This window comes from Triturus cristatus, chromosome 4_1, assembly GCF_964204655.1.
Source record: "Triturus cristatus chromosome 4_1, aTriCri1.1, whole genome shotgun sequence".
NCBI classification, from domain to species: domain Eukaryota; kingdom Metazoa; phylum Chordata; class Amphibia; order Caudata; family Salamandridae; genus Triturus; species Triturus cristatus.
In genome coordinates this window covers 360236581-360260975 of record NC_140585.1, presented here as the reverse complement: position 1 = coordinate 360260975, position 24395 = coordinate 360236581, and the positions used below count along the sequence as shown (strand labels likewise).

Sequence of the window (24395 nt, the reverse complement as noted above, 5' to 3'; positions counted from 1 at the left end):
GTAGGGCGAAGGCAGCAGTCTGGATGGGCGCACAGCCACGTGGTGTTGAGTTGAGCTGCACAGTTCGTGGCACCTGGAGTTCTCCGCATGTGCGTACCCTGCGATGAGACGTGGTCCCGGTGGGCCGCACTGGGAGCAATGTGTTTTGTCCAATGAATTCTGCGTTAATAAGGCCACGTAGCAATGACTTCTGGTGTAGTGAGTTGGTAGCACCTGACGCACACAGCGTGTGCGCAGCCTGCGATCATGCATGGTCCGTGCGGGCCGCACTGGGCACAAGGTGTTTTGTGAACTGGACTGCGACATCTGCAATCGCCACTGCATCTGAATTGTGAGCCGTGCTGTCTGTAGTGTAGATCGAAGGCAGTAGTCGGTACAAACATAAGTCTGCGGTACTGTGCCGCTGGGTTTGCTGGGGCCCTGTGTCAAGGAGGCCCGCAGTTATGGCGGCTGCCACTTGCCAGGGTGAGGACTGCCATTCTGACAGACTCGTTGGTCTTCCAACAAGTGAACCACGCCTAGGGCCTGGTCTATTTACTCATACTCCTACGCTGGAGTGGCGTACGTTGGAGCAGCCCACTCCGCTTCCAGGGGGAGACAACACAGCTACATGACCGAGATCTTCCCCACTGCCTGAGGTAACATGGTTGCATCCACTGTGCACTACACTACAAGTATCAATAATATATCTCCACATGGAGAGGTTTGTGCTTTGCATAGTGAGGTCTGTGCAGCACATGAGCGTTACACTTGGCATTGTGTGCTTTATCAGTGATGGGTGACTTGCCTCCTTCATATATAGTTGGTTGCTCATCTCCCAACATTCACCTATTGTGTGGCTGAGAGGCTTGGCATTTTGGGAAGGTCCGTTCTGTTTTGTGCTGCCTCGGTGGTAGTAGGGGTGGTGGTCAGGGGGGGGGGGGGGGGGGGAGGTTCTGGTGGTGCTGGGTGTTGTGGCATTGTTGGATGTCGGAGCTGCATGATCAGTAGCTGTATCACGTGTTGGTCTTTAGATGTGGCTGTGAGTTTGTGGAAATATGGATTTTTCTGGTCAGTTATGTCCCCTATCTTGGACCCCAACGGTTCTATGTGCATGTTACAAGTACATGTCTGTTCCCTCCAGTTCCAGTTATGAAGACGCAAATACATGTGCGTCCACCGTCAACATGTCCTCTGTCAGATCCGCCATGAATAGGCCGGATATTCCCTTCCTAAGTACGAAAGGCCACCGCCTTTATATGGTTCACCTATGCCATTTTACAGTCCAGGCAAGTAGGCCCTGATTCTGTCATCGAACTCTTCTTGCCTTCTGCCTCTGAAAACTCCAGTCTGAGCCTGCATCTGTGACCATGAACTTTGTCTCATTCTCTGCGCGGCTCACGAAGCCTGACATCAGCCTATTCTCTGCCAAGAACTGTATTTCACCTTCGAGTTATCTGCTTCACCCCTCAGCCAATGCATTCCTGCCTAGTAGTTTAAGTAAACATTCTTTCCAGCTACCGAGCAAAAGGCCCGGCTTCTCTGTCTTCATACAAGTAATTCATAGCCCTGTTGCTATGGAAGATTCCGCCCTCGCATTTAGTATAGACACTTAGACGCTTGTACACGCACGCACAGTCAGTATAGAATAGATTCTGTCCGAGAGTCCTTCTTTTATGGATAACATAGTTCTTTAAACATAGGATGTTAGATATGATTTGGGATTAGGTTGACTTGACCCCCCAGACTTTTCGTCTCCACATGTAGAGCTAAATGTCAAGTCCCCTTCACCCCCTAGTTACACGTCAATTACACGTCATGCTGCTGCGCGCGCATCTATGCCAAGTATTATCTTATGGATCCACCTATATATGACATCATAACCAATTATGTTCCTTTTTACTCCTTATTACACCCATTTTCGGTTACGCAGATAAATCGTCATTTTCCTTATCAATTGTTACGCCTACTGTATTCGCTTCATTGTAATGTATGTACTATAAAAGTCATTTCTTGTCAATAAAGTATGTACTTCACTTCCTGAACCTCCGTGGTGATGGAACTTGGAGCAACCGATTATAATCGTTCATTGGAATAAAGCCCATTCCGAACCTCTAATACCACGGATTCTGCCTCTCATTTTACTGAGCTGTTTTATTATGTTTCCGTATCAAATTAAGTCCAGGTAAAGGAATTTTATTTACCACATGAATGGCGCCCGAACAGGGACACTTTCTCATCTCACGCGCCGGCGGTGAGTTGCAGGCCCGGTCTCCTGCCACAGCTGGACGGACAATAACGCGTACCAGCAGGATTTCCTGTATCTCCCTCCGGTCAAGCGGGGGCGACTGAGACTGCGATCAACACCCAGACGAGGCGGTGAGAAGTGCGAAGTATCCCGACCAGAGCCTAGCTGAGAGAGCAAGATCCGAGGTATACAGAGGCCCACCAGTTCGAAGTCGAGTCCAGTTTCCGACGAGTCGAGTCGAGTCCAGTCCGGTCCAAGTCCAGTTTCCGAGGCCTTCCGTTTCCGAAGCTACCCGGTGAGTACCATTACTGGGGAGGCATTTTCTGACGTGCACATAGGTTGTGCCGGTCAAGACGGGTTTGGGTACACAAATCCGGTCTGCACTGTTTTAGCAGTGTATATGTACTGTTTAGCAGTATATCAAGTATTCCGAAGTATCTAGTTATTGTCAAGAATTATGCTTGGTGATTAGTTATGCAGACGATCATCATTGTTGTTTCAGTTAAAGGTTTAATGTTAAATGTTAAATGTTTTAAGTACGTTCTGTATATTGTGGTATGAATGATTGTTCATTATTGTGCTATTGTATTAAGTCTGTTCAAAATCAAGTATCAGGTCAGTTGGTCAAAATCAAGTATAAGGTCAGTTCTCAATATGCCGTTCTTTTCGAAACTAAGACAGATCACTACAAGAAAAGGGGTACTCGAAGAAGCCGTTCCTATTCCTCCTAGGGACACTCCAGGGCATTTCATGTATCACAAACATGGCTTAGATGCTATATTATTTCTTGATTTATGGGTAGACTACACCAAGGAATTACCAGAAAGTCAGAGGTGGCCCACAGCGGGAACCTGGGATGCAGAGTGCATCATGAAAGTAGAAGAAGAGTTATGGAAAAGGAAAGTCAGACAGTCACAGAAAGATGCCATTGAATTATGGCGTAAAGAATCACATAGGCGAACAGAAAAAGCACGTAGACAGGAAGAGAAGAGTAAAGAGAATTCTAATGAAGTTCAAGAAAACCTATTAATTGAGGAAGGTATCCGAGTGAAATCAGAACAAGTAGACAGACAAAGAAATGCCCTTGTGAATGGTATGTATCCCCTTCTGGCCGAAGGATTACCTAAGGCTACTCCAGAAATACCGAAAGACTTGCCACCCCCATTGTTCCCAATAAAGGTACATCCTAAGGGGCATCCTAGAACCGCAGAAGATGTTTTTCTTTCCTCATATTTAGATGACACAGCTCCCGAGTATGCTAATTCCGCCCCACATAGACCGCCTATCAGGGAGGTTCAACGCCAAGATCCAGTACCCGTATCGTTACAGCAACAAGTTCTGACACAAGTTCCGGCAAGCAAATCTGTTTCTGCATCTGTTCCTACAGCTACTTCTATAGCTGTGTCCACACCTATAGTTGCTGTGTCACGTTCAACGAATCCTTTCACACCCGACACCCCAGATGGGGCTACGGGAGGTGCTAGTAACATTTTCTCTACGCCACCCAGAATGAATAAACTTACTTATCAAGAGTCAGCACATTCACGTACCCCCAAACTCATAAATGCCCGTACGCTTAAGGAACTTCTTATAGATTGTAGATATGACCCTGTGCCCGGTAAAGAGGACGAAATGACCCTGGCATCATTGCGTATCAGACGAGCCGCAGTGTATTTAGGGAAGTTACCAGGAATGACTGCGCATCTAGACAACATATATCATTTTGTCCAAACCGGACGAGATTCTGAATGTATTAACAGAGCTATGGAATACCAGAAAGTGGAAATACAGGGGGAACTGTTACGTTTCCTCATAAATTGTGTGATCAGAAATCAAGACCGACCAGGGGTAGACCCGGAAGCAATGCAAATTCTTACCAGATGGAGTCAGAATATATCAGAAGGAAGACATGATAAACAAAATTGTATAATAGCCATGTGCCGAAAGATCCGTAAAGAAATAGAACGCCTACACGAAGAAAGATTAGCGGTAGACGAGTTCGAACAAAACGAGGAGGAAGGGTCAGGACTGCCCACAGGACAGTCAGACACCATAGCCTATGTAGGAAGAGGAAGACCTTGTAATAGTACTAGATGTCTTATTGACCCGATACGTCCGATATGTCCAGACAATAACAGGGGTTTCCCAACACCCATAGTCCATATAAGGTCTAACGAGCATTCGTTCCAAACCGCCGACAAACTACTCCGAGAACGAAGGGGTTATCATTTTCTCGATTCTATGGATGAACAAGAATTAGCCAGGTCAGCTGTCCATTGGGTTGACAGTCCCGGAAAATACAGTGATAATACAGTAGCACGCACATTTTTGAATCTCACCCCAGATGAACAGCGTTTAGCTGGGATTTATATGATTCAACAACTCATTATACTATATCAGAGTCAACATTCAGATCCTGGTCCTTTACCTGATATATTGACCGAATTACTCACGAATAAATGGAGAGGTTCAGGTACTAAATTAATTAAAGAAATTCTAGAATCAAGAAAGCTGTATATTCTTTTTGTATGCGCAGAGCATGTCTCATTGCCCGTCAAGGAAAGAACCACGTATTACATGGATAGACAGAATCCCTTACGAGAAGTGCACCCAATAAAGGGCGAGGACAACGAGTTCAAGCGCGTATTTGTATATACGCCCATATCGAAAATAGAATTGTTACAAATGAAGAAAGTGGTACCCAGTCATGACAAAGACCCAGCGGGTTTTCACCGAGAAATTAAAGACATGTTACTCATGGGAGAGTATACCTATCCCGACATTATGACAATATTAAAGGTATTGATGCCTGCTGGTATTTATGAGAAACTCAAGGAAAAAGAGTGGGAGGTAGGAGACCAAAAGATAGAATGGTCAGTGTTAGAAGCGGAAGAAAAGGCCCGAACTGCAGGAGCAGGGCTTGGGGATAGAACTAAAGCACTACCAGGTTTATTAGTACAGGTACTGCCACGTTTATTAACTACGAAAAAGGAAGATTGGGGTACAATTTCAGCCTGTAAACAGAAGCAAGATGAAGACACTAGTGATTACTATGCCCGATTTGAAAAATGTTTTGGTATAAATAGTGGCCTAAAGGCAAGTAGCGAATCATACCCACATCTGTTTGTAACAAAATTAGTAGAAAATGCCCTGCCCCAAGTAAAGAATAGAGTATTAAAATTCGAGAGTACCTGGCAAGGTAACACTCCATCACAAATGTTACAAATGTTACAGTACCATCACAATAGAATTAGAGAGGAACAAGAACATGAACACAGACGCATGAAAGACACAAAAATGAAAATGCTAGTTTCTCAGACAGTTCCAGCTGAGGGACATAAAAAGGGTATGACACATTCCAGTGATTCAGCAGGACCTGTAAAAGGGACATGCAATTATTGTAAAAAGCCAGGTCATTACGTACACGATTGTCCAGTTTTGAAACATAATATCGCCATAGGTAAAACACAAGAAAGATCACGGCCACTCAGACAGGATCAGAATGAACAAGGAGCTCCGCAGCATGCACAGGCCATGCCGGCTCCACCACAGTCTATACAGTTTGTGCCGGCTGCACCAGCGCTGCCTGTTGCTGCCACACAGACAACAACACGACAAATGTATCAGACCGCACAGTATGAATATCCTGAGTACCAGCGTTACGCATGAACTAGCCTAGAGAGGGAAGTTGACTTACCCCTTATTGAAATACCTGTAGATCAAGAAGGACCTTATGTACATAGTGAATTATTAGGCCAAGACAGAAAATTTTTACTCGATACAGGGGCAAGTCGAACAACTATAAAACGTAGTGAAGTTCCAGGGGCACCCCTCTCAGGCTCACAGAATATTTCCCTTGGTTTTTCAGGAAAACCTATTGTTAATGAAGTATCACAGCCTCTTCCACTTACGATAGGACCTCTGACCCGAACTACAGATTTATTGCTTACTAAATCATGTCCAGAAAACTTGCTAGGAATAAAAACACTGAAAGCTCTAGGAGCTATAATATGTTGTTCTCCGGAAGGAGTAAGATTGTTTTTACGTGATTTTAAAGGTCACTATGTGTCTAGAGACATGGATCCCCGACTGCAGACTTTACCTACACGTCTATGGGCACAAGGCCCTACTGATGTTGGTTGCATGAATATTACACCATATCGAGTCACATTAAAGGCAGGAGTGGTGCTACCACGAATGCGACAATACAAGTTACCACCAGATGCTGTAGTGGTTTTACTACAAATCATTGACGAGCTCATTGCCCAAGGAGTAGTTGTGGAAACAGACTCCAATGTATGTAATTCACCGATAATTCCGATTCTTAAACGAACAGATCCAAAGGCCCCGCCAGTATATCGATTGGTTATTGATCTGCGCGAATTAAACAAGTGCATTGTGCCACAATTCCCTGTGGTCCCAGATATCTCGTCATTACTGACAGCTATTGATTCCGAAGCGACATTTTTTACCGTAATCGATCTCAAGAATGCTTTTTTCAGCGTCCCAATAGATCCGGAGAGCCAATATTTGTTCGGATTTAGTTTAAATGGACGTAGCTTTAAATTCTCACGCGCACCTCAAGGATTTACAGAAAGCCCCAGCATCTATAGCCAAGCACTGAAACGAGAACTAGATAGTATCCACATGCCAGTTAACACTGCTCTGCTCCAATACGTCGATGATCTGCTGATCACCGCAAGAAGCGAACCGGAATGTGAAAAAGCATCACTGACAGTTTTAAAATTTCTAGCCGAAAAGGGGCACAAGGTGTCCCCTTCTAAGCTGCAATTCTGTGTCCAGCGAGTTATTTATCTTGGACACTCGCTGTCCAAGGAGGGAAGGCAGCTTACACCCGACCGCATTCAGTTAATAGCTAACATGCCAACACCCAAGACACAAAAGGAGGTGCGGGCTTTCATAGGTCTCACTTCATATTGCAGGCAGTGGATCCCTCAGTATGCATTCCTAGCAAAATCACTCATTCAGTTGACAACCCAGGAGGCAGCCACATCGACTGTTCTCCCTTGGACCCAGGAACATACACAAGCTTTTGAAAGCCTAAAGAAAGTTTTATGTCAAGCACCTGTTTTAGCAACGCCATGTTACAGAAAACAGTTTACACTCTTTGTTACAGAGCGCGAAGGTACTGCCTTGTCCGTACTCACACAGGAACAAGCAGGAGCACACAAACCATGTGCTTATTTTTCTAGTACATTAGATCCGGTAGCTCAGGCTCTGCCTGCGTGCCTGAAATCAGTGGCAGCGACAGCATTAGCAATCAGACAAAGCGATGCCATAGTGTTAGGACATCCATTGACAGTACAAGTACCACACGCCGTAGAGGTTCTTGTGAATCGAACGCAAACACAACACTTGACTATTGCGCGACTTACAGGGTACGAACTTACATTGTTCCAGCCACATATAGAAGTCAGACGCTGTAACACATTGAATCCTGCCACACTTTTGCCAGTAATCGGAACAGACCCACTAGCCCATGACTGTATTGAAGTTATCACTATCACGACGAAACCCAGACAAGACTTGACAGATGTTCCATTGTCAGATCCAGACCTGACGTTGTATGTAGATGGTTCATGTATGAGAACAAGTACAGGAGAGTTAGTGGCCGCTTACGCAGTCACCACAGACACTGAAATTATTGAAACCAAGTGTATAAATACCTTGTCCGCTCAAGCAGCAGAGCTCGTCGCTCTGACACAAGCCTGTATTCAAGCTACAAATAAAAAAGTCAACATATACACTGATTCACGTTATGCATTCGGAGTTGTACATGACTTCGGCGTGCTGTGGCGAGAGAGAGGTTATTTAACTTCCCACGGTGCCCACATTCAGCACGGACCCCTCATTCATGCTTTATTAGATGCGATACATCTACCGATTGCAATATCGATTATGAAATGCAAAGCACATACGAAAGTTACTGATATCATTTCTCAAGGCAATGATTTAGCTGACAGAACAGCTAAACAGACAGCTCAAACTCAAAAATCCGACATGACAAAGACAATAGTTCCGACGCTGACACATTGTATGACAGTTAAAGATCCTACTTTTGACGTAGTTGACATCCAGACACATGCTACACCAGATGAAATAAAGAAATGGACCGAATTAGGAGGGATCCAAACGGATCAAGGATGGATGATGAAGGAAAAATCTGTGTGGTTCCTTCCTGATTCAATGGTCCAAGTCATTATTAACACTATCCATAGTCCAGCCCATCTAGGAGAAAAAGCTATGCTAGACAGCATTCAACATATTTGGTTCAATAAACATTTACGAGCTGCAGCCAAACAAAAGGTCCGTACCTGCATGATCTGTTGCCAGTTCAACCCAGGAAAAAGTATTCCCGTAGAACAAGGTGGATTTCATCCTCCTGATCATCCTTTTGAAGTCCTCCAGATGGATTATATCCAGATGGAACGATGTCGAGGATTCAAATACGTTCTCGTAGTTGTCTGCGCTCTGTCCCGCTGGACGGAGGCATACCCGGTTTCAGATTACACTGCCCCGACTACTGCCAAACAGCTAGTTCGAGAATTCTTCCCACGATACGGTTTACCACGTGTTGTTCACTCAGATAACGGCCAGCCGTTCTCATCCGAATTAATGAAACACGTTTCACTTTTGTTAGGTTATCAGTGGAAATTCCACTGTGTCCGACACCCCGAAGCAGCAGGTCTCGTAGAAAGACATAATCAGACTCTGAAAATTAGATTGTCCAAAATATGCAGAGAGAAAGGTGTCGACTGGGTAGTAGCATTACCAGTTGCACTCTTTTACATGAGAATGGTAGCACACTCTCGAACAGGGCTATCCCCGTATGAGGTGATCTTTGGCAGACCACCAAATATGTGGGGGACGCCTATACCACGCAAAATAACTGATGTTGACTGTAATATGCTGACAGATTACTTGGCTTCCTTGATGTCTGCACTACAATCTTGTCGTTCACAGGTAGCTGCAGCCTTTCCCGACAACACTGAGGTGAAACCCCATGACGTAGTTCCGGGTGATCTCGTGTTTGTGAGAAATTTCGACCGAAAGACTCAGCTGGAGCCCAGGTGGAAGACACCCAAGTTGGTTCTGCTCACTACAAGGACAGCCGTGAAGATCGAGGGCCGCAAGGGCTGGATTCATTCAAGTCATATCAAGAAATTTCATGGACTATCCTCGGATATAGACATTGTGCCCTGCACTCCCTCACAGACTGATTCAAAACTTCCTTTGGTTGAAAAGACTAAAACCGAACTCTACAAAGTAAAATTGAGGCCTAGAACGTCAGACAATTTGATTGTTTAAGTCCTCTCCAAGGTGAAGCGGTTGAATTAGTCTCTGACATGTATCCTCTAGACCTGAATCATGGACAGTCGCGGAAAATGTTGAAACGACAGGCGTATTGTAAATCACTGCGTAGCCATTGCATAGTGACATTAATAATCTTGTTTTTCTTGAGTCTTTTAATAATTACTGCAAGTATATTGTTGCACATATATTACCCTATTGCCAGAAACGTTTACAATGTTACTGCTGAACATTCTTTTAGTGACTTACCTCCGCATGAATTGTCTTATAGACTTGCGCTGCGCAATAACACTTTCATTAGTATGTTACATCACTCCCATCAGACTAGTAATGCAACTAATTGTTGGGTATGTGGCCGGCTCCCTCCCTATCAGAATTATGAAGGAGTCCTGCCTTTCTTTCCACATCCGTTTACACATAATGGCTCCTGTGGAGCATGGTTCAGCTTAATCAATTCCATAGACTCAGACACAGCAGTTTATCAAGACCATTGGGTATGGGGAAATCTGAACCTAGTTTTATTCAAAGTCTGTTACCCTGACAAGGAGGGTCGCCCCAAAGGAACAGGAACTGATCTAGAAAATGAAGTATATGGATTAGGTAACTTTACTCCTAATCTCATGATTCTAAATGTCGTATCCGAAGTTGAACTAGTCTTACCCACCATGTCAGTATTCCCAGCGAAGGGTGAATTGTGTGTAAGAAAGGTTGGTTCCATACATATGGGCCATAGTAAATGCACTACTACAGTAGAATTCAGTGATCAAGGCAAATCCTCATTCAGAGCTTATCGCCACTCCTACTTTATATGTGGTCAGACTGCATATATGCGTCTACCTCTAGATTGGGATGGTACCTGCTACATTGCATTCCTTTTGCCACCTGTTTTCCTAGCTCCTCCTGATTATTATAGAAATATTCATTTAGTACACAACAGAGAGCGGAGAGATCTCCCAATTGTCGATTACACTGAAACAGCATGGGAAAAATACACAGATTTCAATAAAGGCATCTTTCCCTATATAGGTACTGTTACTAATAGTAAGCTGATACGTAGATTAACTAGAACCCTTGAAGCAGTAGTGAATGAAACTATTTCCGCCTTAGGCAATTTAACAGAAGAGCAGTCTGCTATGCGGATTGTTGTGCTTCAAAATCGTCTTGTCCTTGACGTCATCCTGGCTGATAGGGGCGGAGCTTGTAGGGTCATCGGATCAAGCTGCTGCGTATTCATACCAGAAAATTCGCCATCAGTATATAAAGCCATAACTCGCCTTCATAAGATTGTAAACCAGATACACCAGAACCCAGGCACTTGGACTTGGTCCAGTTGGTTTTGGAGTGTGATATCAGCCTGGGGATGGAGAGTTTTATCCTTCCTAGGTATTGGCCTTCTCATACTATTCAGTTGCTGTCTATGTCTACAATGTGGACCAGCGATTTGTGGTCTGTGTGCCACATCGTGTATTCCAGCACCAAGATTTCATTCGTCACGGAAGAAGAAAGAAGAACAAATGATGCTATATGAACAGATCAATGGATTAATGAAGATTGATATCTCTTGATGGGCAAGTAGGGGACAAGGAGGGAATGTGGAAATATGGATTTTTCTGGTCAGTTATGTCCCCTATCTTGGACCCCAACGGTTCTATGTGCATGTTACAAGTACATGTCTGTTCCCTCCAGTTCCAGTTATGAAGACGCAAATACATGTGCGTCCACCGTCAACATGTCCTCTGTCAGATCCGCCATGAATAGGCCGGATATTCCCTTCCTAAGTACGAAAGGCCACCGCCTTTATATGGTTCACCTATGCCATTTTACAGTCCAGGCAAGTAGGCCCTGATTCTGTCATCGAACTCTTCTTGCCTTCTGCCTCTGAAAACTCCAGTCTGAGCCTGCATCTGTGACCATGAACTTTGTCTCATTCTCTGCGCGGCTCACGAAGCCTGACATCAGCCTATTCTCTGCCAAGAACTGTATTTCACCTTCGAGTTATCTGCTTCACCCCTCAGCCAATGCATTCCTGCCTAGTAGTTTAAGTAAACATTCTTTCCAGCTACCGAGCAAAAGGCCCGGCTTCTCTGTCTTCATACAAGTAATTCATAGCCCTGTTGCTATGGAAGATTCCGCCCTCGCATTTAGTATAGACACTTAGACGCTTGTACACGCACGCACAGTCAGTATAGAATAGATTCTGTCCGAGAGTCCTTCTTTTATGGATAACATAGTTCTTTAAACATAGGATGTTAGATATGATTTGGGATTAGGTTGACTTGACCCCCCAGACTTTTCGTCTCCACATGTAGAGCTAAATGTCAAGTCCCCTTCACCCCTTAGTTACACGTCAATTACACGTCATGCTGCTGCGCGCGCATCTATGCCAAGTATTATCTTATGGATCCACCTATATATGACATCATAACCAATTATGTTCCTTTTTACTCCTTATTACACCCATTTTCGGTTACGCAGATAAATCGTCATTTTCCTTATCAATTGTTACGCCTACTGTATTCGCTTCATTGTAATGTATGTACTATAAAAGTCATTTCTTGTCAATAAAGTATGTACTTCACTTCCTGAACCTCCGTGGTGATGGAACTTGGAGCAACCGATTATAATCGTTCATTGGAATAAAGCCCATTCCGAACCTCTAATACCACGGATTCTGCCTCTCATTTTACTGAGCTGTTTTATTATGTTTCCGTATCAAATTAAGTCCAGGTAAAGGAATTTTATTTACCACAAGTTGGGTCGAAATAATGGAGTAGATAGTCGAACTCCTTACACCAGTTAATGGTCGATGTGAATTTGTTACTGCTAACTCGGCTTATCGCCTGGTTTTTGGAGCACATTGCAGATTTGGCTGGTCGTTGAAAATATGGGGAAGTGGTGTTTGTTTTTTTTGCACGGGAACGCCTACAGTGCATTTCATTAGCGTTAGATGTGGCTCTTGTTTGTGGCGATTTTGTTGGTGTAAGGTATTGATGGAAGAGTGGTGAGATTTGCAGTTTTCACCAAGTTGAGAATGGGATGATAATTAAAAAAGACAGAAAAAAAGAGATTTAATGAACGTTATAAATAGAAATTAGCATTTAAAAAAACCTTTGAAATTCACAGAAAAAATATAGGTTTCAGGCACGTTATAGTTAGAAATTATCATTTAAAAAACCTTAAAAATACACTGAAAAACCATAGGTTTCAGGCACGTTATAGTTAGTTGGACATTTGACTCATATAAAACCAGAGAAATTCGCCTGTTATAGTTAGTTGAGCCAACTATAACTCGCTCCCGCAATGCACTGCTGATGACGTCACATATTACATCACTCATGACATGGTCAGTGACAGCAATCTGCCCAGCCGTCTAGCACCTTTGTCCCGCAGGGGCTTGGATTTAGGGATATTCTCCATGCTCATTTCCGAACTGCCATTAAAGTTCCATCTTTTTGATCACCCAAACCTCACTGAGAAGCAGTGCGCTGCTGGCTTTAAATAATTCTGTGAAACTAACCAGAGGTCTCTGCTCTGTGAAAAAACGGTACTTGAGAGGAGTAACGGCTACAGTGTGACGACAGTAATGGACTTATATCCCTCAAATGTGGAAAGGTCTGCACAAGCTGAATAGGCAATTCAGGGGGAGTGACAGGGCACGCTGCCAGCATTTCAAGATTTCAACCTTCCGGCACTAGAGCAGCATGTGCCACCAGAGCTATGGATACCTGAAGACGGCTCATCCCCCAGCAGTATCCCTGGTCGCCTCTTCTCCTACGGCTCCAGCATACTACTAGAGCTCTGAGAACCTGTAGTCCCCAGCCCCTCCGGCTCCACAGTGGCAGCAAACCCCACAAAGCTCTCAAGTTTCTCCCTGTCCACGCATGAGTGGGTAATGTAGGCCAATGTTTTCACTGTGCAATTTACAACTTAAAATACCGTTTTTATAAGGTAAACAGGATAAATACAAAAACATGTACTGGATTCGCTAATCACTCGTAGACCTGGGAAACGTGAGATTTCTGTGTACCCGCAGTCCCCAGCCAGCAAAGTAAACATCCAGTCTAACTCCAGCCCTCCCACCACCAACACCATCGCATGCTGACGATTACATGCTCAATCACGCTCGCTCCAGAGAAATCTGGCTGCCACATTAACCTTTAGCAGCTGATCCAATCTGATTCACAAGTACCAGAATGCACAGCGATGGTATCTTGAAACCTAGAACCGACAAAGCATTCAACTTTCCTAGCAGAGATCAACATTAAATCCCTGCATACTCACAAGCACTCTTGGACAAGCTTCTGCTTCGCTGGATCTTCCAGTGGGCAAATGTAATTGCATTGGTGGAGGCAGTAACTGATGGGAATCTGAGATGAGTGAGCAATAGTACTTGCCTGCTAGAGGCACGTGCCACAAAGGAGTTTGGGCGAGTGAGCACCGGCATGTTTAGGCAGACACATATGTGGCACTGAGGTGAAGGAATGCACACGTCTGAGGTGGACGGCATGATTTTTACTTATTTTTGTGTATTAGATTTAAGGAATAACAAAACCACAACGGAAAAAAGGCAAAACATCCCATTTTAAACAAGCATTGGCATAGCCAATAGGTCTCGCTTTTGGGACCTTATATGTATTTAGTTCTGCAGCACAATATCGTTGGTGCAACAACATCAATTGTTGCATGGCTAAACACTTATAAGGTACAAGGTTTAGCCATGCAACAGCTGATGGTGTTGCGCAAAAGATATTGTGCTGCAAAACTAAATACTTATAAGGTCCCAAAAGCGAGACCTATTGGCTATGCCAATGCTTGTTACAATTATGGGCACGTCGTGCCCCTCCGACTCCTCCTCCCTTCCTCCCCACACACACTCACTTGGACCACTGATGTGCGCAGACTCGGGTGGCTTCGGCGCCCTCCACAAAGGATGGTTGTTGAGCCCGCGCTGGGCGGGCACCAGACTTGTTTACACAGACATGAAGGCAGCAATGCCCTCGTGCACACATCTAGAGGAGCAGCGCTCAGTGGTGCACGCTTGGTCACCATCACCCTTTAGATACACTCGAAGCAGGGGCGCAACTAGAGCCAAATTTCGGGGGGGTCTAAGAAAAAGTTTCGGTGGGGGGCTGACTCTTCCAGCAGTAGTTAAGAGTCGAGTTACAGGGGCTCTGAGAAGGGGTGAAAAACAGCAAAGCCTCGTTCACAAGCAAATGGTCGTTGCGCGCCTAGCTCGAAGTCATCTGCACTGTCCCTTACTGTTCGTACCGACCCACACCCCTATTTACACATGTTAAAGGGCAATATCTTTCTTATGTGCATACTCGTCTACACCCCTCCGGAGGAAGAGCCTCGAAAGCCCCTCGTGGTTTCGAAATGAATCGTTTAAAATACTGGAAGCACTGCTTCGGATGGTTTTCATTTTTTCCGAGAGTTTTTTTTGTTGAAGTTTTATATAGCGCGAACGCAACCCGAAGGTATAACAGCGCATTACATGGGCACCAGTTGCATTACAGACACATTCATTTTTAGGCGTGATGATATGAAGTGATTTGCTTAGTTATGATTTGGGTTTCGTTAAGTTTCTTGGGGACGAGGATGTGGTCCGTGGGCTAAACTGCTGACTTTGGTGCTGGAAACCAGGGTTCCAGCCTCGAGGTCGCGTCCACATCCTGTGATTCAGGGCAAATGGCTCAATCTCCCCGTGCCTGAATGTGTAATGTAAATACGGTGCTCATGTACAGCACTCGCCTCCAATACCTTCGGGTCCAGTTCGCGCTTTATAATATGCAACAAACAATTATCCGAGTTTGAGGTATTGGCATTGTAAATGACAATGCCTTTTTTGTTTTGTTATGCTTTTTAAAACCTAAATAAAAGGCGTTGTCATTTACAAAGCCAATAGCCTAAGCTTGCGTAAATGCGAGACCTATTGCATTGCAAATGCTTGTTTATTTTATGTTGTGCGTGCAAATTCGTTTATTTCATGGTGTGCGTGCCATACCCTGCTGACGTTATACAGAAGTGCAGAGGAGTGTTCAATTACGTGATTTTTGATTGTCTCTAGAATGCTGTTAGTTGAAAGGTATAATCTTGCTTTGTTGGATTGACAGAACCGGCCATTAGTGTGCCTTAAAGAATAACAATAGCAATGTTTGTTAACAAGGTAATGGCTGACAAACTGTGCTACTTGTATGAAGTCATAGCAAAGCATTTGAGGTAAGAAGTGCACTTTCGGGCCTGTGCCCTGGCATATAGGAGGTCTGATGGGCCAAGGGTTTTATCAATTTGAGTAAAGTTTGTGTGCATTAGCATGACACTCTCTTGGGGAGGGGGTAGTGGGCTTGTTGACTGTATTTTTCCAAACGCCTGTTGACCACGATTACTTCAAAATCGGCAGAATCATTCTAGTACATGTGGTACTCTGTACAGAGGAGTAGGAAGGGAGAGTGAAAGTGGAAGGACTAGCTAGCAGAAACGCAGCCAGCAATGACAGGAAGTATTACCTTTGATATAGAAAATAGTAAAATGTTCTGGAAAGGAGCGGCATGCAGCAGATCACAGACTTCTTCCTGCGACTATGTGGGGAGAAGAAAGGAGTCTGCTTGAGGGTTCTGTCACACAATAAGAGTCTGGACAGCAATTCTATAACAAGAATAGAATGTTCGTACAGAATATGAAAAGTAAACAAGCGGCCGCAAAAGTGAAAGTGATCGCGATCAAACATCAAAGCGGAAGTGAAAGCAAATGGTGTGCAGGCTGCCAAATGGTGCGCGCGCCCGGCGCACATGCACTGTATTTGGAGGCCTGAAAGCACTCGTTTGCACTTCCAGATCCCCCATTTACAAAAGCTCTCGCGAGAGCAGCGCTAAAGCGCTGTCTCAGGCGAGACCCAAAAAATTAGGCACAGATTATGTTCTGCATATCACATGCCAAAACACATGGTTACCACCACGGCATTACATCTGGGCAAAGAGGTAGCATAGCCATACAGACTTTCCGCAGTGCCTCCAGTATTTTACAGCCTACACATCTCAACATTAAGCCTCACAAAAAATACAGTACCAAGGGCATAGGCCTGTTTCCTCTCTCGATTATGTTGCCCAACCTTGTTTTACTTTGATTACATGTTTTTGACTAATCCGTGTGCCTTTCTGAGGCCCATTGGCATGTAATTGCATACTGGTTTAAAAACGTGCGATTTGGAGCATGACAGGTCTGCGTTTTATCAGTTTGAACGGGATTTGGGTGTTTTCCGTCTCGTCATAAATTCACATTTTCTCAGCTGGGGGACGTCTCGGTGGTTGTACTTCTGGCCATGCAACAGAGGTGTTAATCTCCAAACATGGCCTCAGGCTTGGTTTACTGATTACTGCTAAGCATTTATTTCTCCATATGTTCGCATTCATTGTGATATCTGCAAACAAAAGACGAATCTCGTTTTTGCTCCACAGTAAACTTGCTTTGTCACTTAAGCCTACTTTACTCATTCGAGCCTTTAAATGCCCGTGAATCTGGAGAATGTGTCCATCTGTAATGCATCAGGTGCTCATGTAAAGCGCTCCGATACTTTCGGGGCGAGTTCGCGCTATATATAAAACTGTACATACATTTTTTATTTTTTTTAAAAAAGTGTTTTATATAAATGCTTAAGGACCCATGGCAAAGGTGTTGTAATCTGGAGGACAGAGTTCACCCCTGCATTCTTTTTCTTTGGCCGGAGGATGAAAGATGCCATTTTGTGCCCAAGCACTTCTGCTGTTAGCACTTACAAGCACGTCACCGGGCCTCATGATGTTTGTAACCTTCCATCTCACTTTATTTGTGAGAACAGCCGAGGGGAGAGGGGGCGGGAGGGACGTGTTTTAATTGTCTTATCTTTATGAGCAACAGAGAGCTGGACACTGTCAATTTCAAACATCCCCGGGCTCAATTACATATTTATATGTGGAAAAAGATTTTTATTTTTTTTTTATTTTTTTTTAACTGAACCCTTTACCCTTTAACCGAGGATTGTAAAGGCATCACACCACTTCATGTGAGTTACTCCCAGTGACGTAATTGTGCATTGCATACGTTAATTAGCCCACACAGTATTTTCCTTAGGACATATGCCGCGATACAAACATTACCTGCTTGGTAATAGCACACTTTACATCTATTGCATATTGCAGGCGGGAGGCATAGTGAATAGTGTACATTGGCAGGTGAGGGAGAGAGAGGGGAGAAGGGGGTAGTGGAGGGGGAGGGGGGTAGGCATTTAATTTAATGATCAAATAAATTTACCAGGCATCTCCCGCTTTGGTCCCGCATCGCATCACGTCTCCTCCCACAAGACGTCAGTGGAACTAACTTCTCCCCGCTCTTTTGCTTGAAGTTGACTGGCAAATCAGAAGACCGGGGGCAGATCTCAGCTGTATCCTGGCATGTGACAGGGCATAAGGAGACTGTACGTCACCGCCCAAGCAGGATCCCATCTTCAGACTCCTGCGCTACACTAGGCATGCGCAGCATACCCAATGTATTGTGAATGGAGTGGGGAGCTAAAATGAAAAAGCGCTCTTCTCGCAGATGCGCAGTCGGAGTCCAGTTCTGGACTCCTGTTGCTCTCGCCTGCCTGCGCTGTGCGTTTGTTGACTCATGCACACTTTCACCTGTGAAGCAGCTGCCAGCACAGGCCAGAAATGTAAAGAGATAAATTGTCAAAGCCGTCAATTTGTCTGCTTACATTCTTGCTTTGCTGCCCGATTGAGTAAGCAGTTTCTTTTCATGATTGCCTAGTGAAGCACTGCACTCGTGCTTGTGGCGACATCCACCTTGCGGGAGCGAACAGCGGCGCAGCCACATTAATTACAAACATATGGCCGCTGCTCGCTCCTGCAAGGTGGATGCCGCCACAAGCACGAGTGCAGTGTTTCAAAAGTGAAGACCGCCTTTCGCGATGCTGCTTTTGTGTGGCATCACTTTTTCATTCTCTCAACCCCGCCCTCTTTAGTGGTGTTTCCCTCCCACTACTATTTCTCCCCCCTCACTTCTACCCGCAACCCTGGCAGTAGCAGGTTGATCTTTGTTCCTGAGAAGGACGGGCAAATGCCGGGCCCCGGGGGAAGCAGAGTCGCAGACTAGTCTTCCCCCGCGGTCATTCGCGCAGGGGTAGGACCAGGTAGGGTCAAGGGGTGGAGTTAGGGGGTGGGTATAAGAGCGCAGGGGAGGAAGGAGACTTCCTCTTCCTGCGCTCGGCACCATCGGGAGGTTTTAGCAAAGGAGGGGGAAGAGTTCTGGGACGTAGTGTAGGGCTAGGGCCTGGTCCGGTGATCGTCGTGTCCGGCGGATTGGAGTGGCGTCGGGTCGGTGCGGTCGAGAATTACGGAGCGAGCGGCACACGGAGGGCGCGGCGGGATGGAGATCTGAGGAGGGGAGGCGGGCTTTGCTGGTCTTGGGGCGTGCCGGGCGAGAGGATCTCCTCCGGCCCGGTGTGCTAGAGGAGGCGTGGGTGGGCTTCGAGCGGGCCCGGCGGGCGGCGGCGGCGGGGGTGGCGGCGGCGGTAATGGCATGTCAGGAGGAGCCGCTGCCACCGCTGTCTCAGTCAGGACTGCGCGGGAGGGGGCGGGGCACTCTGTGCTCGTGGCAGGCGCGCGGAGGCCGGCGTATGAGCCTGCCTCCGCGTCTTCATTTCCCCCCGCTGGAATTCCAGGCCTTCGGGGCTGAAGGGGGCATGTTTTCTGCTCCGGCCGCGGAGGAGCAGCTATCGGGGGCATTTTTGGACGCCGGTCGGGCCGGATTGGGGGGAAGGTGCGGCGGACATGGCGGCTGTGGGGCCTGGGGATACTCTACCGGTTGCTGGGGAGGGCGGGAATGCGGTGGCGGTTTTGGGAGGGGGAGGCTTGGTGGCTCCTGGGGGGGCGCAGTGCGCGGTGGTTGGCACGGGGGGAGTGGCAGGGGGGGGGTCGCGGTGGATGATGGGCCCCTTGATCTGTCTCGGGGGTCTAGGGCCTCTACCCCATGTTTGGCAGGGACTGGCGCGGGGGGGTAGGGAGGGGGAGCTGTCTCGGGATCGTCTGGTGGCGGCCAAACTCTTGAAGGAGGTGGAGGAAGGGAGGATTGCGGGCCCCTTTTATGCCTGGCCGATGGAGGACTTGATTATTTATCCGTTGGGGTTGGTGCCGAAAAAGGAGGAGGGTGAGTTTCGCATGAGTCATCACCTTTCATGGCCAGAGGGACAGTCCGTGAACGATTTCATCGCGGAGGAGGATTCACGGGTGCTTTATGCGTCGGTGGATGATGCGATCCGCCTTGTGCGGGTGTGTGGGCCGGGGGCGGAATTGGCGAAATGTGATGTGAAGTCGGCTTTCCGCTTGCTGCCTATACACCCTGCGGATTTTGCGCTCCTCGGAATTCAGTTCGGGGAGGGGGGGGGGCATCCTTGTGGACAAAGTCCTGCCCATGGGGTGTGCGATTTCATGCGCATTGTTTGAAATGTTTAGCACTTTCCTGCAGTGGGCATTTACGCAGCTGAGTGGGCATCGGGATGTCACGCACTATCTGGACGATTTCCTGTTCCTCGGGAGGGCGCGTTCGGGGGACTGTGGCAGGGCTCTGACAGGGTTCCAGGAGTTGGCAAGGCAATTTGGGGTCCCTTTGGCACCTGAAAAGACGAGTGGGCCGTGTTGCGTTTTGACATTCTTGGGCATTGAGCTGGATTCCATTCAGTGGACAGCGAGGCTCCCGGCCGCAAAGGTAGTGGAAATTCAGGAGTGTCTACAATGGGCGATTGGTGAGAAGAGGATCGCGTTGAGGGCGGTGCAGCGGCTGTTGGGGTTCTTGAACTTTGCGTGCAGGGTGGTCAGGGCGGACGGACGTTCTGCAGACGGCTCGGCATGGCCATGTCGGGGGCAGTGCTTCCACACCACAGGGTCAGGATCTCCATGGGAGTGCGGGCGGATCTGCGGACATGGTTGTTGTTCTTGATGGATTTCAATGGGGTGTCTTTGGACTTTGGAGGAAAAAACGGTTTGGCAAATCCAAATTTACTCTGATGCGGCTGGGGCGGCTGGTTTTGGCATTTTCTGGGATGGGAGGTGGTGCGCAGAGACCTGGCCGGCTCACTGGATGAAGCAGGGGAGGAGCATTGAGTTCTTGGAATTCTTTCCTTTGTTGGTGGCTCTTGAAGTGTGGGGTCCAGAGTTTCAGAACAGGGCGGTGTTGTTCCATGTGGACAACATGACGGTGGTCGAGTTGGTCAACCGGAAGAGGGCAAGGGACCTGAGGGTGTTGCGTTTGTTGAGAAGTTTCATGCTGAAGTGTTTGCGTCTGAATGTGATTTTTCGAGCCAAGCATGTTCCGGGGGCGAATAATGACATTGCGGATGCTTTGTCTCGTTCGCAGTGGCAGCGATTCCGGCGATTGGCACCTGGAGCGGATCTGTGCAAGACGGGGCTGCCGGATGGCATTTGGGCCCTGGGGGAGTGAGGGTGGTAGGCCTAGAGGAGAATTCGGTTGCTGATGCAACCAGGCGGACCAACAGACTGGCGTGGGCGGAGTTTGGAGCTTTTATGGGCTGGAGCAGGGATTCTGCCTCTGGGGAACAGGCGACAGTGGAGCGAGGAGTGTTACAGTTTGTATTGCACTGCATGGACAAGGGGTTGTCGGCTGCAACCATTTCAGGGAAGTTGGCAGGAGTGTCATTTTATTGTTGTTTGTTTTTTTGGTTTTGACCCTACAAAGAGTAATTGTGAGTAGGGTGCTACGGGGTTGGAGCAGGGAGAGAGCGGGGGGACTGTTCCGAGGGAGGCCATATCGTTTGAGGTGTTGGTCCGGTTGGTTGCGGCGTTACCGCTCTGTTGTTATGAGGAGGTTGAGGTTCGGATCTTTCGCTTGTGTATGATTTGGATGTTTTTTGGGGCGTTTCGGGTGTCGGAATTGTTGGCCACACGTGCGGGGGAGGGGCGGAGGTATGAGGAGATCAGATTGGATGCGGGGCGACTGGGCATTTGGCTGGGTCGGTCCAAGACAGATCAGTTGGGACGGGGCAAATGGGTGTGGTTGAATGAGAATGGTGGTGGGAGTGTATGCCCGGTGGCTGAATGGAGGTCATTTGTGTGCTGGCTACACAGGTAGGGGAAGGGGAGATCTTCTGTCACAGGTCAGGGGCACGGGTGACGGCGGGGCAGTTGTTGGCAGTGCTGCGCATGGCTTTGGTGCGTTTGGGTTTGGAGCCGGCGGGTTTTGGAACTCACTCGTTTCGGATTGGGGCAGCGACGGCGGCAGCCCGGCTGGGGTGGTCCTGGGATAGGATTCGACAGATTGGGAGATGGAGGTCACGGTGCTGTGAGCGGTATGTGAGGAAGTGATGGGGCTGATTGCGGAGAGATGGAGACTGTGGGGGATGGGGTGGCTTCTTTTCTGTGTGTATCTAACATCTGTTTCTCCCTTAGGTTGCGTGGGAGGACCTGGGGCCAAGACGGTCACATGGATTGTGGGGCATTCCTTTGTGCACTGGGCGTCAAAATACGCGGAGCAACAAGTGTACGGCCGTAACCTGGGACTCAAAGGACAACATCACGAGGTGCACTGGTGGGGAAAAGGGGGAATGCGATGGGGGGCACTACTGCCTTGGCTCGCGAAGATGGTCCCGCAGAAGGGTTGCCCGGATCTGTTGATCGTCCATTTGGGGGAGAATGATTTGGTTCGGCTGTCGGGTTTGGCGCTCTTACAGCTGATGCAAAGAGACTTGGAAGTACTGAAGCACAGGCTGGCAGGGACTTGCATTGCCTGGACTGAATTTGTTCCAAGGAGAATCTGGAGAGGCGCTGTTAAGCATGGGGCAATTGAAAAGGCGAGACGGAAACTTAACAGAGCAATGCACGTTTTTTGTGGGGAACAAGACATTAAGGTGATCAGTCACCCGGGACTGCGACTGGAGGAACCACTACTTTTTAGGGATGACGGAGTGCATCTTTCCAGAATGGGGAACGCGTACTACATGATGGAAATGAGAGATGTGGTCAGCAAGCTCTGGAATGAGGCAATCTGGTGTCGCAGGGATGTGTGAGCGGGCGGGGAGGTGTCTGCGTGGTCCCGGCCTAGGGGGTGGGGCAGGTATCCGGGGCTACCTGGTTGGTGGTACTTTGGAGGGGTGGGGGGGGGGGGGGGGGAGGGAGTCATTAGCGGGCACACCCATCCCTCGGGGGGGGAGGGGGGGGAAGAGTGAACGGGGGGGGAGGAAAAAAGAGTGAACGAGGTGGGGGTAATGGAGGCATGAGTGAAATGGCCGAGAGCGGGGAGGAAGCAAGCAGGTTTGTGGAATGGTGAGGAACGGAAGGGGCATGGAGTGGTACAAAAGGGGAGTGTGGAGTGGGTGAAAGGAGTGAAGGATTATAGAGTGTTGTGGGGAAGTTGTTATTCAGGTAATGTTTGGTTATTGTTTATTGTTGTGCAGCCTGGTCCTAATAAATGGCCTTTTACGCTTAAGACACGGTGTGGTCTGTTTATTGCGCGAACACACATTCGCAGGATTTGAGTCACTGAAGCTATAGCAGCTTGCAATGGAACGATCCACTGCCCGGGTCTAAAAGGTGTGATCATTTTCCATGCACAGCGCTTGCACTGAGCGTATAATCACGTTTACTCTGCACAGCGCTTGCACTGTGTGGACTTTAATGTTTACTCTGAGGAGCCGCCGCAGTACCGTTGAGAGAGACTTTACAACGAGACACCGCCGGCATATAAGCACTTGCTGCAGGCCGTATTTGGGGGAATTGTATTTATATTGAAACTGCACAGGGCATGTGCTCTCTGCCTGTTTGCCATGCACAGAGCAAGCACTGTGCTCATTTGAATGTTTACTCTGCACAGAGCATGCACTGTGCTTATTTGAATGTGTATGTTGCACAGAGCAAGCACTGTGCTTATTTGAATGTTTATTTTAAGATTTACTCTGCACAGTGCTTGCGCTGGGCTTGCTTTGTTTTTTTTTTGTAGAGCCACCGTTGTGTCGGAGAGTGGCTTTACCATGCGACGCCGCCAGCATTAAAGCTTTTGCCACTGGCCCCATTCCTTCCTTGGATCAGGAAGTGCTGCTTGCGAAATGTCGGGTGAGGGATTGCGGGGTATGTTCCTGCTAGAAATTGACCTGTTTCTTGATGATCAATATTGACCATACCTGGTCGCTGAAAAAGGTGATGTTTGTTGGTGATCTTCAGCGTGCCATTAATCCCCCGGAGAAGAGGAATGCTCCTGTATGAGAATGAGTGGCACACGCTGTAATTAAAAGTGTGTGTGCGTTTAAATCGGACTTTGGGTGAGTGTATATGAGTAAATAGTTTCACATATGCACATACTTAGAACGTCAGTTTTACGCATGGAAAACAAACATGCAGAGTCGTGCAAGGCCTCAAACAAACCATGCTTTGCAGTAAAAGGCAGATAAACAAGTAAATGTACATGTCACGGTGCAGTGTCCGTTCCATGTTGTTTCTTGGCACATTTAACAACTTTGGTGGTGGTGCCAGGGCCAGTACAACTGGGGCATGAGATCCAGCGACTCCACTGCTCTATTTTGGGCCCGAGAGGGTGCACGAGCTAAATGCGGTGCATGTTCACGTTTCTCTCCGTTACAAGAGTAGCTTGCTACTTTAATTGTTTTAAGGCATTCCCTACCAACCTCTTTAATGTGACAAGCAGGTATTAGGTGCTTAACCTATCACAGCAGGGTGGAGGAGGGGTTATCTAATTAAACGTTGCTTTGTAGTATTTTCTTCAACCATCTTTTAACATAGGGTGGAATCATTTTAATTACAAGTCTATTAAAGGGGTCCAGGTTACACCTTTTTGTTCC

The 24395-nt window shown here is 47.2% G+C and overlaps 2 protein-coding genes across 2 annotated transcripts in view; one reads left to right on the top strand and one right to left on the bottom strand.

The window, feature by feature from the left end:
• The window catches only part of LOC146854949 (uncharacterized), a 110407-nt gene extending 87797 nt beyond the window's left edge, over positions 1-22610 (top strand). Inside the window, exon 4 of the mRNA XM_085651060.1 lies at positions 21994-22610. Coding sequence (XP_085507186.1) covers positions 21994-22610 — 617 coding nt within the window. The remainder of the gene's footprint in view (positions 1-21993) is intronic.
• Positions 1-24395, bottom strand: part of RESF1 (retroelement silencing factor 1) — a 322229-nt gene that overhangs the window by 179520 nt on the left and 118314 nt on the right.